This window comes from Bos javanicus, chromosome 19 (genome assembly GCF_032452875.1).
Source record: "Bos javanicus breed banteng chromosome 19, ARS-OSU_banteng_1.0, whole genome shotgun sequence".
Taxonomy (NCBI): Eukaryota; Metazoa; Chordata; class Mammalia; order Artiodactyla; family Bovidae; genus Bos; species Bos javanicus.
Window position 1 is genome coordinate 46,010,819 of NC_083886.1, and position 17,465 is coordinate 46,028,283.

The following is a 17,465-nucleotide window of genomic DNA, read 5'->3' on the forward strand; positions in this document are numbered from 1 at the left end:
ATAGGACACCAATTTATATTATTCTCGAGGACCACTCAGGTTGCAGAAGTTCTGGGAATGCTGTTTGACACGAGACAGTGAAGGATCCTGACCTGTGGACTGAGGTGTTTGGACTTCATTTTGTGGGAGGAGGGGAGAGGGCCTGGATACAGGACAGGATGAGGTGAATGCAGCTCAGAACTTCCCCTTAATTTATAAAATGCAACTACTTCCCAGAAGATCAGTGGCAATTATTAAGGAAGTGGAATATTTCTTTATTAAGAAATAAGATATTAGACGATACTGGATGCTTGGGGCTAGTGCACTGGGACGACACAGAGGGATGGTATGAGGAGGGAGGAGGGAGGAGGGTTCAGGATGGGGAACACAGGTATACCCGTGGTGGATTCATTTTGATATTTGGCAAAACTAATACAATTATGTAAAGTTTAAAAATAAAATAAAATTAAAAAAAAAAAGAAATAAGATATTAGATATCTAATAAGATATTAAGTGGAATATCTCTTTATTAAGAGATGGACTGGTTAAAGGAACTGGCATTATTTGGATGGGAAACGAAAAACAGAACAGACTGGAGGGGGAACTCAAAGACAGTCTTTGGGAACCTAAACAGATATTAGGTAAAGAAGCAACTCATATTTATTTAGTAACGAGCTGTTTTATTGAATATCAAAGCAGGGTTAACTGAATCTCAACCCAGAGATAGCACCTCAAAGAAAAATGAGTCATGTCATTCACTGAACTTTTTCAGACTGCTTCTGGCTATCACACAAGGTTTCCATTCTGATTTTGCCTCTGACTGACCTGTGAGAGGCTGGGTGTCCTCCTCCTGAACTATGGTCTCTACCTCGGGGCCGTACACCTCCTCGGCGGTGGGGTAGTACTTCTTGTCCTCGTGCAGCACCACCTCCATCCCAGGGTGGTCTTCGTCGTGATCGCCCACATCATCGTCGTCCTCATCCTCATCGACCTGAACGCAAAAGCGGGAAGGAGTTGGGAAGAGGCATGCCCTCTTCCTGCTCAGGGACGGACTACAATACCTGAGTTAAAAGCAATGTCACACGCCTGGCAGCTTCTTGAGTTCTGCACTAAGGAGTCAGCAAGGCAGGGTCTACCCTTGAGTGATCCTCCACAATGAGAAGACTGTAAGCCACGGGCACAGACCACTCTCCCGATTCAAATGAACCCTTTCTTGGGACATGTGCGGAGGGGCCAGCTGTGGACTCTGGGCAGATGCAGCCACAGGACTTGAAAGTAGAGCATTCTTAACCCTCCTGAAGACAGGAAATTAGTGGCAGATAGTCTGTGCAGAGAGTTATTAGATGCCTTGATCTGAGTGAGAAACTTTCCTCCATTGGGACCTCAGAGGTCTGACACCATTGTGCCACCAAGTAATGAAAACAAAACCCCAGGGGAATAAATTCTACAGGCACCAAAGGGACACAAAAAGGTGGCTCAGTGCCTAGGAAGTCACACAAAGAAAAACAATCTGGATCCCACTGAGGACACTACCTTGAGCGATCATGTCTTCTTAGGCTTCTCTGACTTTCCTTGTTTTTGATGGCCTCCAGTTTTGAGTAAGGCATTTTATAGAAACTTTCTCAGTGAATTTGACTGAGTTTTTCTCATAAGTAGGATTTGGGGATCTTAAGACCTTAAGGGGTTTTGAAAGGATGACCACAGAGAACAGCACCACTTTCACCCCACATCAAGGGTGTATATTCTCAATATGACTTACTACTGTTGATGCTAACCTTGATCACCGAGCCAAGGTCTTATTCGCAGGTTTCTGCACTGTAAAGTTACCCTCTTCCCCCAATATTGTACTCTTTGGAATGATGTCACTGTGTATAGCCTACACTTAAGAGTGGAATTATGTTTTTGTTTTTTAAATTCTTGTTGGTGTACAGTTGAATGCAGGGTTGTGCTGGTTTCTGCTGTGCAGCAAGGTGAATCAGTTATACCCATGCACAAATCCGCTCTTTCTTAGATTCTATCCCCATCTGGGTCATTGCAAAGTACTAGGTGAAGTTCCTTGGGCTATACAGTGGGTTCTTATTGCTTGTCTATTTTATATAGAGTAGTGTAGAGTTGTGGTATTCTTAGGGGTGGAATGTTTACATCAGTTAATTGAAATCCTATGGAAAGAAATTGGTCTCTTCATTTATTAATTTCTACCATTATGAGCTCATGAATATTCATTTTATGCTTTGGGAAAGAATCCAGTGATACCTAAATTTTGTTCAAGCTGTTGCCTCTTTGGTCACTGGGAGCTTTTAATTGGCTCTTGTGTCCCTTCAATATGCCTCCATCGTTGTGTGGTTGCTGTTTTTAAACACGTCTTACTTTACAGCACCAGAAGATGCTCCAGGTTCATCTCATATTTCTCCTGTCCAAAGTCAGCCATTTATCTAAGGAGTCAGTTTCTTCATCAGAGAATGGGATTACAGAACCAAGACCTGGGCACTAGACGTGCGCTAGATTGTTCCTGTTTAGTTCCTAAGTCTGACTCTTTGGGACCCCATGGACTGAAGCCCGCCAGGCCCCTCCCTCCATGGGATACTCCAGGCAAGAATACTGGAGAGGGTTGCCATTTCCTTCTCCAGGGGATCTTCCTGACCCAGGGATCAAACTCGAGTCTTCTGCATTGGCAGGCAGATTCTTTACTACTGAGCCACCAGGGAATTGCTTACAGGCCCTGTCAGCTGATATAACAAAGAAATAAATCTATGTATCCTAACCAAGAAAAAAAAAACTAACCCTTTCTTAAGGGCCACTGGTCACAAGTAGATGCAGATGGAAGGCACTTTTCTGGGCCCTGCCCTATGTCACACATCAGGAATCCCACAGGATGGGAGCTCTGTAAAAACTAGTCAACTCTGCATGCTCAACTCACAGTCTGGCACACAGCCAACTCTAATCAAATGAAGGAAGTCTTTCTACCTATTCCTGCCCCTGTTGAATACTTCCAATAATAATAGCATTTACTCACAAGACAGGCCAGTTTCCTGTTGGAAGACAGGATGGTGAGAGTTCAGTAAATAACGGGATAACAGTATGAGCTGAGATCACACAGCAGGTGATCATGTCGGATCCTCTGGATCATTCTAAGTGATCTGACTTTATGGCAGTGCTTCCCAACAAAGGCAATTTTGCCTTCCGGGAAACATTTGGCAACATCTGAAGGCATTTCTGGGTGTGTGTGGGGGGGGACCTACTGGGCATGAGCCAGGGATACTGATCAATATCCCATAAAACACAGGACAGCTCTTGCAATGAAGAATTACCTGGCCCCAGATGTCAATGGTAGCAAGGCTGAGAGGTCCGGTTCTAGAAGTTCTGAGCAGAGGAGTGATACAGTCAGGCTTTTGTTTTAGAAGAATCACTCTGGTTCTCATACTGAGAACATACTGGAAGGAGGGAGATTCGATAGAAGGCTACTGCAGTGAAGTAGGAAAGAAATGGCACTTAGAGGAGCAGCTGGGACAGTGGTCAGAAGAGGCTGGATTCTGCATATACTTTTAAAGAGTCAAAAATATTTTCTAGTGAATTCAAAGTGGAGTGAAAAAAAAGAGGCAAGGTTTTTGATCTGGGGAATGTACTGTCTTTAATGATATGAGGAAGACAGTGAGAGTAATTGGAGGCAGGAGACAGGGGGTGGGGAAGTTCTGTGTTTAGGTCTTAGATATGCTGAGTTTGAGATGCTATATTAGATACCAAATAGAGATGCCAAATAGGAAGCTGGACATACCACCTGAGGTTCAAGAGCAAAGTCCAGGCTGGAGATAACATTTGAGAGTCCTTAGTTAATAGAAGGTATTTGATACACTGGATAAGATGAGCAGGGGAGTGAGTGTAGACAGAGAACAGCTATCAGTAATGGAGCTTTGGGACCTGTTGACAGTTAGGAGGTCAGGGAGATGAGGAGGAACCAGCAGCCAAGACTGAGGAGGACCAGCCAGAAGAGAGAAGCAAAGTCCAGAGGTTCCCTGGAAGTCCAGGAAAGAGAGTGTTTTAAAGAGGGAGTAATTAGCGGGGTTAGGTGCTGCAGGCAGGGCAGATAGGGTGAGGATGGGGTCTGACACAGAGGTCACTGATGACCTTGACGACAGCCATCTCTGTGGAATGGGAGAGGCAAAGAACAGAAGTAGGTTTGAGGAAAAAAAGGGAGAAAAGGATTTGGAGACAGCAAGTAACAACTCTTCGGAGATGAGCCGAATAGGGAACAGGGAAATGGGAGGTAATGGAAGGGAGCTCTGGGGTCAAGAAAGGACTACAATGAAATAACAAAACCTTTTGGTTCCTGCAAACTCCACTCCTTTCTAGAATAGCCTTCCTTCTTCCCTGTCTCCATAATTAAAATCCTATGTATCTCTTCACTGCTGTGCTGTGCTCAGTCGCTTAGTCGTGTCCAACTCTTTGCAACCCCATGGACTGTAGCCCATCAGGCTCCTCTGTTCATGGGGATTCTCCAGGCAAGAATATTGGATTGGGTTGTCATGCCCTCCTCCAGGGGATCTTCCCAACACAGGGATTGAACCCAGGTCTCCCACACTGCAGGCGATTCTTAACCATCTGAACCACCAGAGAAGCCCAATACTGGAGTGCGTAGCCTATCCCTTCTTCAGGGGATCTTCCCAGCCCAGGAATCGAACTGGGGTCTCCTGCACTGCAGGTGGATTCTTTACCAGCTGAGCTACCAGGGAAGCTCTTCACTGTTACACACCTCCATAAAAAGTATTTTTAAAAAAATCTACGCACCTATGTGGACTAGGAGGCTATAGGATTCTCACCCAGCTAGAAAGTCTGGACGAGTACAGCCACGCTGAAGAGGAACCTGACAGTATAAACACATTAAGTATATATACAACCCTATCATCAGCAACTCTGCTTCAGGGAATATAATATAACCCCCAGAAATGTTCACATGGAGCATAACTGGGTATACCCGAGAATAGCCACTGCAGTATTATCTGTGATGAGGAAAGGCTGCTGGCAGGTATCCTGGGTGATATACATCAGGGAGAATGGAGCAGCAATCAGATGCCACAAACTAGACAGACACACAGCAACAGGGATGGATCCTAAAAATACATCACTCACCACAAGACTGAGTGGCAAAAGCAAGAAACAGAATGATACAGACAACATGATACCATTTACCTACATTAAAAATACATGTAAAGAGGGACTTCCCTGGTGGTCCGGTGGCAAAGACTCTGTGCTCGTAGTGCAAGAGGCCTGGGTTCGAGCCCTGGTCAGGGAACTAGATTCCAGATGCCCCAAGGTCAAAGATCTCTTGTGCTACAACTAAGAGCACAGCCAAAGAAACAAAGATTGAAAAAAAAGTTCAGGCGCACCATGCAACTATACACACTTTGTAACTTCTACAGGTAAAAAAAGCATGTGTACACCAGAGTTCTTGTGGTAACAGGTATAAGAATGAAATAGAAAGAATTCGTGAGTTCATTGAACAAGGAGAGAGCCTCGCCCAAGCCATAATACTGAGGAGCTTCTACTAGAGTATGATTCCCTCAACCCTCTGGACTGAGGTGAAAACAGTCAAACATTGTTTAACCATTCCCCCCGCTTTTATTTTTAGTTTATGTTGTTGTTAACAGCCTCAGTGAGATCTAAGTCACATGCCATACAATCTGCCTACGGTTCAGTGGTCTTCAGTATACTCACAGCTGGGTAACCATCACAATTAAATTTAGATTATTTGTATCACGCCCCACCTAAAACCCTTGTACCCTTTAGTCATTACCCACCTAGTTCCTGCCCCCAGCCTGGGCAATCACTAATCACTCTACTCTCTCTCTCCCCACAGATGCCTACTCATTCTTCAGGTCCACTTTCAATGTGACTTCCTCAGGTATTTTTTGTGGTCAATCTAGCCAGGAATGACCCTTCCTTATATATTATTACTAAAAACGTGAGTTTTTTTTTTTTAATTATTTTTATTTGCTGTGCCAGGTCTTAGTTGCAGTATGCAGGAGGGATCTTTGATTTTCTTTGCAGCATGAGGCATCTTGGACATCAAGGAGATCAAACCAGTCAATCCTAAAGGAAATCAACCCTGAATATTCACGGGACAAACTGATGCTGAAGCTCTAATATTTTGGCCACCTGATGGGAAGAGACACCTCACTGGAAAAGATTTTGATGCTGGGAGAGATTGAAGGCAGGAGGAGAAGAAGGGGCTGACAAAGGAGATGGTTGGATGGCATCACCAACTCAATGGACATGAGTCTGAGCAAGCTCCAGGAGATGGTGAAGGACAGGGAAGTCTGGCATGCTGCAGTCCACAGCAAAGAGTCTCAAAGAGAAGGACACCACCCAGCAACTGAACAATCACATGTAGAATCTTTAGCTGGGGCATGTGAACTCTTAGTTGTGACATATGGGATGTAGTTTCCTGACCAGGAATTGAACCAGGGTCCCCTGAACTGGATGTACAGAGTCTTGGCCACTGGATCACCAGAGATGTCCCTACAGACACAAGCTACTAGGACTTAAACAGTGCTTGTCCTTCCCTGTATCCTATTATAAACCTTGCTTGTAGTTCATCTCTCCTGGCAAGAAGCCTGTGCCGGGAGGGCATGGATAGTGCCTTGGCTCCCTTCTGCATCAGGATTTCCTGCAAACAGTAAGTACTTGACAAATACTGAATGACTTCGTGGACTTCATTTAGCTCAGTATTCAAAGATTCAAGTTCAAGAATCTTTGACCTTAGATTCTGTTATCCAGTATATTGTCTGGAATATATAACAGAATATACACACACACACACACATATACACACCAGGATATATATATATATATATATATATATATATATACCAAGTGGCTCAGTGGTAAAGAATCCGCCTGCCAACGCAGGAGACGTAAGAGATATGGGTTTGGTCCCTGTGTTGGGAAGATCCCCTAGAGGGCAACCCACTCCAGTATTCTTACCTGGAGAATCCCATGGACAGAGGAGCCTGGCGGGCTGTAGTCCATAGGGTCATACAGAGTTGGACATGACTTAGCAACTGAGCATGCATCCAGTATACTGGCTTATGTCATGTGCAAATCTTATACACCTCTCTTCTCTATCTTCACCTAAGTCATTGATAAAAAGATTAAAAAGGACAGGACCAAGCATGGATGCCGGGGTTATGTCACAAGAGCTCTGGTGATGATCCAGTAACTAACACTCTCTGGGTCCCACTGTTCAACTGGCTGGAACCTCTCCAAATTGCATTATAACTCAGCACATTGTCTTTCCAAAAGGACATCATGAATTACAGTGGGGAAAGGGAGTGAAATGAAATGAAGACCAAGGAAGCCTTCCTATTTGGTTTGAACTGGATTCGTGAGTTACTTGTACAATGAAAAATAATCTCTTTAAAATATTTTAAAAAAGAAAACTGGTTTATTAAAAAAAAAAAAATGCCTTGCCCAAACCAGGATACACATAATATCCACAACATACCTATGACTTATATCTAGTAATGGGATCAAGAAAAACTTATTATTTTAAAAACTCATCCTGGCTTCCTAAGTGTTCAACAGTCATCTATTCTAAAATTCCTTCCATAATTTTTACCATGGATGCATAGCACTCACTAGTCCATAGTTTCTGAAGGCAGTACCTTTTCTTCCTCTTTGAAAAGTAGGAGTTTCCCGATTCACTTTTTAGCACCATGGCCATGCCTCATTTTCTTAAGCTTACTAGCCTACCTGTGCAACGTCTCACCCACCATCCCACCCAGGACACAATTCATCTGGGGCCTGGAGACTTGAACTCATCTAAAGGTGTGAGCTACTCCCTTTTCACCTACATGGTTTCAATTTTCTTTTTCCAGTGTTTATTCTATTTTTTCTGGTTTGAAGGACAGTTTCTCTGATGAAGAAGACAAATGGCAGTCAAGACTTTTCTCCTGCTCTTCTGCTGGCCCATTAATAGCAAGCCTCCACCGAGGCGCAGTGGGCTCATCGGTGTGCTTCTTACTCACTTTGTTCTGAACAGGGCTACAACATAAAAGCCGCCTTCGGCGTCTTCTGCAAGCCTCAAACCCTTCTGAACCTCATCCTCTGTAACTCTCCTGAAGAGGAGGCACAGGAATCTGTGTCTTCCCTTTCCACTGCTTTTGTGTATTTTTTTTCTTCGTTGCTGCTCGCGGGCTTTCTCTAGTCGCGGCGAGTGGAGGCTACCTTCGTTGTGGTGCACAGACTTCTCATTTCAGGCAGGCTTCACTAGTTGCAGCTCAAGGGCCCTTGAGCTTTGGCTCAGTAGTTGTGGCGCACGGATTTAGTTGCTCCACAGCATGTGGAATCTTCCTGGATCACTGATCAAACACATGTCCCCTGCATTGGTAGGTGATTCTTAACTACTGAACCACCAGGGAAGGCCCTATACATCTTTAAAACCTGAGTTTATGAGGGAGCTCCCAGGACAGCAGCCCTTGAAAGAGCTGACTACCTTTTCTAAGTTAGAACTATTCATGATAGCCAAAAGGCACTTCAAGCAAATGGAAGAAGAGCTACTACCTGAAGAACCAGAACTCAGAATATAAAACCACCCTACCAATGAAATTACCTTATATGCTCCTTTGGAACTTCAAGCTTTCTTAGGGGCAGTATAAGAACCAAATTAAATCATAATAATTATAAAAAGGGCAATGTTAGAGATAAATACAGGTTACTATAGGAGCACAGAAGATTCACTATTTCATTGCTTTTTTTAAAAACAGAGATGAGAAAAAGTAATATATTTGTTTTACCTCATCAAGATCTTTGGTCTCTCTGCCCAATTCATCATCATCTTCATCAGAATCAAGCTCTGGTCCGATGTAATTCCCAAACTCATCATACAAGTCAGTATCCATGGTGCTAAAATTCAACAAGAGAAAAGTTAGATGCTGGTGAGGAAACCGAGGCCTCCACCCTGGCCTATGGTTGACCATATCCCTTCACACACTCTCCTCTCCAGTTACATCAACCCACCACCTGCTCCTCTAAAGCCCTGTACTTCTCCCTCCTCTCTGTCCTAATCCTGTGTCTGTTCACATACACTTTGCCCACTTCTTCCCCTCCCTCCACCAGCGCTTGAACCCACGCCCCCTGCCGTAGAAGCGTGGAGTCCTAACCACTGGACTGCCAGGGAAGTCCCAGCCCACTTGTTGGTTTTTTTTTAATACTAAAAGAATTTTAATTTTAAAGTAATTAAATACAGGAAGTTGCAGAAACAGTGCACATCACTTTTTCCTAAGTTATTTGAGAATAAGTTGCTGACACAATGTCTCATCACCTCTTCAGACTTTAGTGCAGGAGTTGGTAAACTATAGCCTGTGGCCAAATCTGGCTGTTCCCATAACGGCCTGGAAGGTATGATTTTTTTAATATTTTTAAACATTTGGAAAAAAAAGTCAAAAGAACAGTATTTCATGATACATGACAATTAGTTCTATGAAATTCAAATTTCAGTGTCTATGAAAACAGCTTTACTAGAACACAGCCATGCCCGTTTTTTATACTCTCTGTGGCTGCTTTCACCCTGTAACAGCTGAAGAGCTGTCTCTGAGACTATATGGCCCTCAGAGCCTAAAATATTTACTATCTGGCCCTTAATAGACAAAGTTTGCCAACCCCTGCTCTTAGTGTGTGTGATTCCTACAAACAAGGACATTCTTCTATATAACCACAATACAACCATCAAAATCAGAAAATACTGACACATTACTACACCTAATCCACAGGCCCCCATACAAGTTTCAGAAATTGTTCCACTCATGTCCTGCACAGCAAAGGACTCCATGTTTGCACCTGGCTACCATGTCTTTAGTCTCTTTCAATCTGGAACAATCCTTGGTCTTTCCTTGATTTCTATGACTTGACACTTTTGAAGATTATAGGCTAGTGAGTTTGTAGAATGTTCCTGAATTTAAGTTTGTCTGATATTTCCTCATGATTAGAGTCATTATGCTTTTTTTTTTTTTTTGGTAAGACTATCACTGTAGTGAGGCTGTGCTCTTTTTAGTGCAACTCCTAACAAGTGGCATGTGATTTTAATCTCTTCCATCAGTGGTGATGTTAACTTAACCACTTGATTACGGTGGTGTCTACCAGGCCTTTCCACTGTATAAAGATACTTGTTTTTTCTCTGCAGTTAATAAATATCTTGTGGGCTGTCTCCACTTCAAGTATTGAAATTCTATTCAAAAAACTGTTCAAAGACCACTTCCTTTAAGTCTTCCTAGAGCCTCAATTTCTCACTCACCTATGATGCTACAGCCTTTTGTGTCTTTATCAGCATTTACTTCTGTCATCAACGGTAGTTAACTGCACTAATTACCCTCAACAACAACTCTACAGCTTACAAGTAATAGACAACAGACCAGAGCATGGATTACTGGTCAGGGCTCTGGAACTGGTAGACCTAGATTTGAATCCAAAATTTGTCACTTAATAACTATGATAACTATGTCACTTTAAGTAAGCTATTCACCTCTCCAAGCCTGTTTCTTCAACTGGAAAATAAAGTGATTAATTTTCATCATATAAAGCATTATGAGAATTAAACAAAATAGGCCGTATAAAGAATTCATCACGATTCCAGGATCAGTCAATGTTAGCTGGCATTATTTTTTAGCCATTCTTTTGTCTGTTTTATTTGTATTTCTTAGTTAAAAAACTTTTTTGGCTATTCTTGAATACAGGAACCTTGTGCTCCTTGTGCCCATGTGCCAATGCCCAAGACACCACTTCACATACGTAGGCACCGGATAAATGTTAACTGACCAGAACGTTCAATTTTGAGATACTGGTATTTATTCCATGAGGGTAATCCCTCCACCTCCTTCAGTGCCCCTTGTTGAGTGCTGACTGTGGATAAAATAGAGAAATAATAGCTCCACTACTAATAAGAAAATGTAAATTATAACAGAAACTTTCATATGCATATTCTTTTTATTTCCAAAGAGCTATCATCTCTGTGCACATTTCATTCTCCCAAGACACCTATGAAATGACTGCAGAAATTTCTATACAAGACTGTTCATGAAATAATCCAAATCATTTCTGCTTCAGGGCCATTGCACTTACTCTACTCTTCCAAAATGCTCTTCCCTCGGGCCTGTATACCTTGTTCCTTCATCTCACTCAGGTCTCTACTAACACAGCACCTTCTCTGAGAAACCTTCCCTTGTCACTCTAAAAAACTCCTCCCCTCACACACACACTCTCCAACCCCTATTTTCAATGTTTTATTATTTTTATTAACATTTATCATTAGCTGACAAGTATCTATTCTTGTATATACAAGATATACAAGTATATACATAGATATACAAGTATCTATGTATTTACCGTCACCTCTCCAACTACAGTTTAAGCAAGGACTGTTTTTGTTTGTTTTCACTTAAAAGGGTGCCTGGCACAAAACAGAACCACTTACTGAATGACGAAATGTATGGCTCCAACAAGGCACAGAGAAGACAGCTGACCTGCCCACAGTTGCACAAAACTAGTGAATTTCGGTACCAAACTTCACTGCAGCTTCCCGCTACAATGCAGGCTCTCAAAGCAACACAGAGTAACGACGGAGGGAGCTTGATAGAGAAATGAAGGCGGCACAGTTGGAAGAAAGAGTAAGATAGGGGAATAGACACTGCAAGAACGACCCCTGCCCAGGGAAAGGGTTTTACAGACGGACGACACGCAGGGAACCCAGGAATCGGTGGGGGGGGGGGGGGGGGCGGGGGCGGGCTTTCATTCTCTATCCTACTCCACGCCTCAATTTACCCATCTGTAAAGTGAACGTGGCATATAACATATAGCATCTCTTCCAGATCTGACATTTAATTTCCCATTCCACCAGAGCGAGCCTCCCCTGACGCTGACGAGCGGCACTCACCTCCCGTTGCTCAGCCAAAAACTCCCAGTCGGCCGCTGGAGACCGTGCTTCCGCCCCACGCCGCCTCACCGCCGGCGCCCGCCGTTCGGAAGGACCCCACAGGCGCCGCGGTCGCGTTTCTTCCCGGGAGGGCAGCCCTCTGCCTGTGGACCAGCTCGGAGGAATCCCGGCTGCGGACACAAGAACCTGAGAAGAGGAACTGAGGGTCCCCAAACCACGGTGTGGCCTGCTCCAAAGAAACCGAGGCCTGAGGAGGCGTGAATCTGATCAGGCGCCTCGGGGCCACCCTGACCGGGGGGGGCCTTCGGGGCGATCACGTGGGAGGCTGTTGTAGCAGTTGCTAGGCAACCACAGCTGCTGGGCGTGGTCTACGCTGAGCTGACTTCGTCCGGCAGTATCTGGGTATCCCCAAAGAAAGAAAGAAAGGAAACCGAGGCCCCGGCTGCTGGGGTGAAGGTCAGAGGGCAGGAGGATTAAGTGTTCTAGATTTTCAGTGACTGGGAAAGGCTCAGAACTAGGCAGGAGTCAGGACACCTGAGTTCAGTTCCTGGCCAGCCCACCCTACTTCTTGGTCTTTCGCTTACCCATGTTAGGGTGGAGGGTTGGTTTTAGACCTCCTGCTTCCGTGTTGGGGCTTCCCTGGTGGCTCAGACGGTAAAGAATCTGCCTGCAGTGCTGGAGACCTGGGTCAGGAAAATGCCCTGGAGGAGGAAATGGCAACCCACTCCAGTATTCTTGCCTGGGAGATCCCAGGGACTGAGGAGTTTGGTGGGGATGACTTCGCCACGTGATCTTTAGCTAATAGCTCGGAGCAGCAGTAGTAAGGTTTAGAAGGGTCTCACAGCAGTAAATGCGGATCCAAGATTAAAACTCGTATAGGTGATCTCTCTATAGAACGAATTAATCAGCCTCAGATATGCGGAAGTTGCAGAAGTACATAGACAGAACTAAAGAGGTTGCCCAAGTACCTAGAGATTTATGCTTCAGCCTTGGGCTGGACAGAGGGATTTGAAAACCGGAATCATTAAGCCCCTTCCTCTGTCGCGTCTGCTTGATTTCCTGCTCAATCATTGCATCTGGTTTCGGGTGGAAAGTATCTTTCCTCCTTAAAAGACATTTAAGGATGGGTGCTTCCCTGGTGGCTCAGATCGTAAAGAATCTGCCTGCAGTGTGGGAGACGCGGGTTGGATCCCTGGATCGGGAACATAACACTGGAGAAGGGAATGGCAACCCACTCCAGTATTCTTGCCTGGAGAATTCCATGGACAGAGCCAACTTCAGTTCAGTTAAGTGCAGTCGCTCAGTCGTGTCCGACTCTTTGTGACCCCACGAACCGCAGCACATCAGGCTTCCCTGTCCAACACCAACTCCTGGAGTCCACCCAAACCCATGTCCATCGAGTCGATGATACCATCCAAGAGCTGCCTGGTGGGCTACAATCCATGAGGTCGCAGCTGTGACAGGACAGAACGACTAATGCTTAACTTAGCAATGGGTGAATTTTTATCCCTGGGCTCAAGAATAGCTTACAGTAGTTCTGATTTTGTGAGGGCCTCTATCGCAACTTGTATATAGTGAGTCCTTGTGGAAATGTGAAGGAACTAAATTCTGAAATCAAAATGCTTCCTCAGCCAAAGCACCAATACTAAAATATTTTTAGAGACAGAATAAAAAAGAATGAAAAATTGCTATTTAAAACAATATGGATGGACCTAGAGGGTGTTATGCTAAGGTGTTATAGGGTATTACAGGGTATTTGAAGACAGAGAAAGTTAAATACTGCATGATTTCACTTATATGTGAAATCTAAAAAACAAAACAAGGAAAACAGAAAGATTCACAGATACTGAGAACACACTGGTGGTTGCTACAGGGGAAGGTAGCGGGGAGGAATGGATGAAATAGATTAAGAGGCACAAACTTCCAGCCATAAGATATATTGTTATGAGAATGTAACATACAAAATAGGGAATAAGTCAATAATATTGTAATAACTCTTAAATTATGACAGATGGTAACTAAACATTGTGGTGATCATCTGGTAATGTATATAAATGTTGAATTACTGTGTTGTACACCTGAAACTAATATAACATTTAATGTCAATTAAATTCCAATTAAAAAATATTTTCAGAGGCAGAGAACAAAATTAAGATAAGGCACTAAATTGAAAGTCAAGACTGTTTTCGGCGACAACAAATCTTAAGTAAGACCTCACTGTGTGACTCAGCTCCCCTCTGTAAAACAGAGAACTAGATTTTTTTAACACCCCCCAAGATAAGTGACTAGATGTCCAGAGTGCTTTGGGGTCGTTTTGTTGGCTGGCAAAGAATCCAGATGCAAACGCCCACTACCCCCCCATCCCTGATATTCGTCTTCTGTTTGACATTCATTTCCTTTGCCTTCCTAGGCAGGGGCCATGAAAAGGAATGACGTCATCAACTTCAAGGCTTTGGAGAAAGAGCTGCAGGCTGCACTCATTGCTGATGAGAAGTACAAACGGGAGAATGCTGCCAAGTTACGGGCAGTGGAACAGAAGGTAGCTTCCTATGAGGAATTCAGGTCAGCTTAATGCCATTTTTCTCAGGCTCCTGTTCTGGTTTACTATAGTGGATAAAAGCATGCACCTGGCCTCAGACCATTCTGGGCTCAGTCTTAGCCCTACCTTCTGCTACCTGTGTGCTGCTGCTGCTGCTAAGTCACTTCAGTCATGTCCGACTCTGTGTGACCCCATTAGATGGCAGCCCACCAGGCTCCCCCGTCCCTGAGACTCTCCAGGCAAGAACACTGGAGTGGGTTGCCATTTCCTTCTCCAACGCATGAAAGTGAAAAGTGAAAGTGAAGTCGCTCAGTCGCGTCCGACCCTCAGCGACCCCATGGACTGCAGCCTACCAGGCTCCTCTGTCCATGGGATTTTCCAGGCAGGAGTACTGGAGTGGGGTGCCATTGCCTTCTCTGGCTACCTGTGTGATCTTATGCAAATTATTTTCCCTATCTGAGCCACTATTCCTCATGTGTAAGAGAGTGTAACTATTGTCATGATTAAACATTGCACATAAGATTCTGAGCACGATACCTAACACATGGGAAGTGCTCAAAAGTTATCAGTTACTTTTGCTGTTATTTTTCTCATATGGGCTTGCCAACAGATCCTGCCTGTTTCATGCAGAGTCCAGCCACCTCATACTTACAGGCAGCATAAAGTCCATCCCCTAATCTCTGGCCTTTGCCCATAGGGGTATCGTCCTTGCATCACATCTGAAGCCGCTGGAACAGAAGGACAAGATGGGAGGAAAGAGGCCTGTGCCCTGGAACTGTCACACTAGTCAGGGAAGGCCCTCCCAGGATGAAACCAATGAACTCTCCCTGGTAGGTGAGGCCCAGCAGGAATCTCTGCCCTCAGCCTCCCATCCTATCTTACAACACATAGGTTTTCCTTGTGTCTCATGTAAAGCCAACGGAAACAACCTTCTGCCTCCAGTTCCAGAAAGAAAAGCAACCGGTGGGTGATGAAGCCCACACCTGCCAGATCAAGTCAGAAAGGTGTACTTGGCAGGCCCCTGTCCATCAGCCCTTGGCTTGCATTCCCAGATCACATTTGGGGTGCCCTGCCTTGGGTTATATGGTAGAGAATCTGATCCTCTCGTAGGGTTAGGAAGGAGATACAGCCTGTCAAACCCTGAACACTTGAGTTCTTTTTTCTCCTCCTGAAGTTTCCAAATACCTCCCACCCCCACCCTGCTCAGAGTGAAGTCTGACTTACACTTGTAGAACAGGGCTATGTCCACACTCATCAATAGGAAAGTCCTGGTACAGCTGAGAATCTCACATCATGGCCTGCATTTTTTCCTCTTGGGATCCTCCCTCCCCATCCCATCCCCTGTTCCTTCATCTGAAAATGAGGCCCACAGGGACTGCGGCCTTGCCAGTGCTCAGAGACCAATACCAGAACTGAAAACCCATGGGTTCCCCTTGCTGTCACAGAGCAGTTGGAAGAGCTCTGCACTCTCTTTCCCTTCCTTTGTGACCCAGGAGAAAACGCTCTTCCAGCCTGAGACCTCAGCCGAGTTCTACCGTGACTGGCGGCGACACTTGTGCAGCGGGCCAGAGCGCTATGAGGCCCTGCTGCAGCTCGGGGGCCCGAAGCTGGGCCGCCTCTTCCAGATGGACGTGGGGTTTGGACTTCTAGGGGAGATGCTGGTGGCGCTGGCTGATCACGTGAGGCCTGCTGATTGCTGGGCGGTGCTGGGGATCCTGCACAGCCTGGCCAGCACTGGGCGCTTCACCCTGAACCTGAGCCTGATGAGCCGTGCAGAGAGAGAGAGCTGCAGAACCTTGTTTCAGAAGTTGCAGGCCATGGGCACCCCCAGCTCAGAGGGGCAGGGTCTGGGGGAGCAGCCGGGTGGGCTTCAGGAGGAGGAGGGTCTGCTGCAAGAGCTGCTGATGCTATACCACGTGGACTGATGGGACCATTTACCTTCAGAGGCCCCCACTGGTCATCAGAGGCATTTTTTGATGGTCTTGGGGGCTCTGCGGGACTCTAATCAGAAACCCACACTGGATTCCCTTTTGGATTTAGAATTTTCACAACCAAAGCAGGAACTGAATTTTCACTTTTCCCCCAGCCCCTTGGGGGCTTCATATTCTGAACTTTGTAGATCTACAGGATGGTCAAGGGCCAAGCTGAAAGACTTTTGCTTTCCACCCTTAGAGCCTGCCAGTCTGCTAGCCCATGGCCCTGAGATATGGGTGAGCACCCAACCAAACACTGGTACCACCCATTGCAGCCTCCACTCAAAACAAGGAAAAACCAAAATTGTTAATCCTCCGTGGTTAACAAATACTGATCTCCATAGTTCTTTTTTTTTTAATTGATTTTTATTGGAGTATAGTTGCCTTACAATGTTGTTAGTTTCTTCTGTATAGCAAAGTGAATCACATATATATATATATATATGTATGTATTAGATTTCCTTCCCATTTAGGTGACCACAGAGCATTGAGTAGAGTTACCTGTGGTATACAGTAGATTCTCATTAGTTATCTATTTTATACATAGTAGTCTACATATGGTCAATCCCAATCTCCCAGTTCATCCTCCATAGCCCTTAAACAAGAGTATTCATCACCAGAAACCAATGAATGGACATTTAGTCAATAAATGATCAAATGCTACCTCATTTGAAGTGGAATATTTTTCTCCAGGGGCTGAGTTCCCATGCAGGTTGGGCCTGAGAAAGCCCCAAGCCTTCAGCTCAGGCCTGGCCAGCCTCCAGGTATCTTCAGATGGCCCGATGTGCAGGTGGGAGGGTTTCCTTCAACTCTCAGATTAACCAAAGGGAAGACCTTTCCACCAGGCAGGCAGGCAGGGCAGAGCCTGAAGCAGAAGGGCAGAGATTTTCCCGAACTTGTACCTGGGCCCTTGTTTCTTCTCCTGGCTTCCCCTGACCCAGTGTTCTAGAATGCTAGAGTTCTAGAAAGGGGAGAGGGAGCCAGATTCTAGAATGGTATTCTCCTCAAGATCACATCTGGAACATGAGAAGGGCATCTTGTATGTTAACTAGGA

At 45.0% G+C, this 17,465-nt stretch overlaps 2 protein-coding genes across 7 annotated transcripts in view; one reads left to right on the top strand and one right to left on the bottom strand.

Annotated features, from left to right (window-relative positions):
- EFTUD2 (elongation factor Tu GTP binding domain containing 2) overlaps window positions 1-12,000 on the bottom strand; it is a 36,592-nt gene extending 24,592 nt beyond the window's left edge. The window contains exons 1-3 of one of the 2 annotated variants that reach the window (XM_061392115.1): window positions 11,900-12,000; window positions 8,769-8,877; window positions 805-970 (exon numbers count right to left, since the gene is read on the bottom strand). In XM_061392115.1, coding sequence (XP_061248099.1) covers window positions 805-970; window positions 8,769-8,873 — 271 coding nt within the window. In that variant the 5' untranslated portion in view covers window positions 8,874-8,877; window positions 11,900-12,000. Of the gene's footprint in view, window positions 1-804; window positions 971-8,768; window positions 8,878-11,440; window positions 11,561-11,899 lie in introns of those variants that run through there. The other variant, XM_061392117.1, reaches the window with a different exon arrangement.
- A 176-nt stretch (window positions 12,001-12,176) lies between these two features.
- On the top strand, window positions 12,177-17,074 carry CCDC103 (coiled-coil domain containing 103). 5 transcript variants are annotated; one of them, XM_061392121.1, is made up of 4 exons: window positions 12,177-12,553; window positions 14,310-14,461; window positions 15,136-15,268; window positions 15,932-17,074. In XM_061392121.1, exons 2-4 carry the CDS (start codon window positions 14,319-14,321, stop codon window positions 16,361-16,363), a joined length of 708 nt encoding a protein of 235 aa, XP_061248105.1. In that variant the 5' UTR covers window positions 12,177-12,553; window positions 14,310-14,318; the 3' UTR covers window positions 16,364-17,074. The 5 variants fall into 5 exon arrangements, with proteins under 5 accessions (XP_061248105.1, XP_061248106.1, XP_061248107.1 ...); XM_061392122.1 differs by having other exon boundaries at window positions 12,177-12,355; XM_061392123.1 differs by having other exon boundaries at window positions 12,177-12,349.
- Window positions 17,075-17,465: the final 391 nt, after the last annotated feature.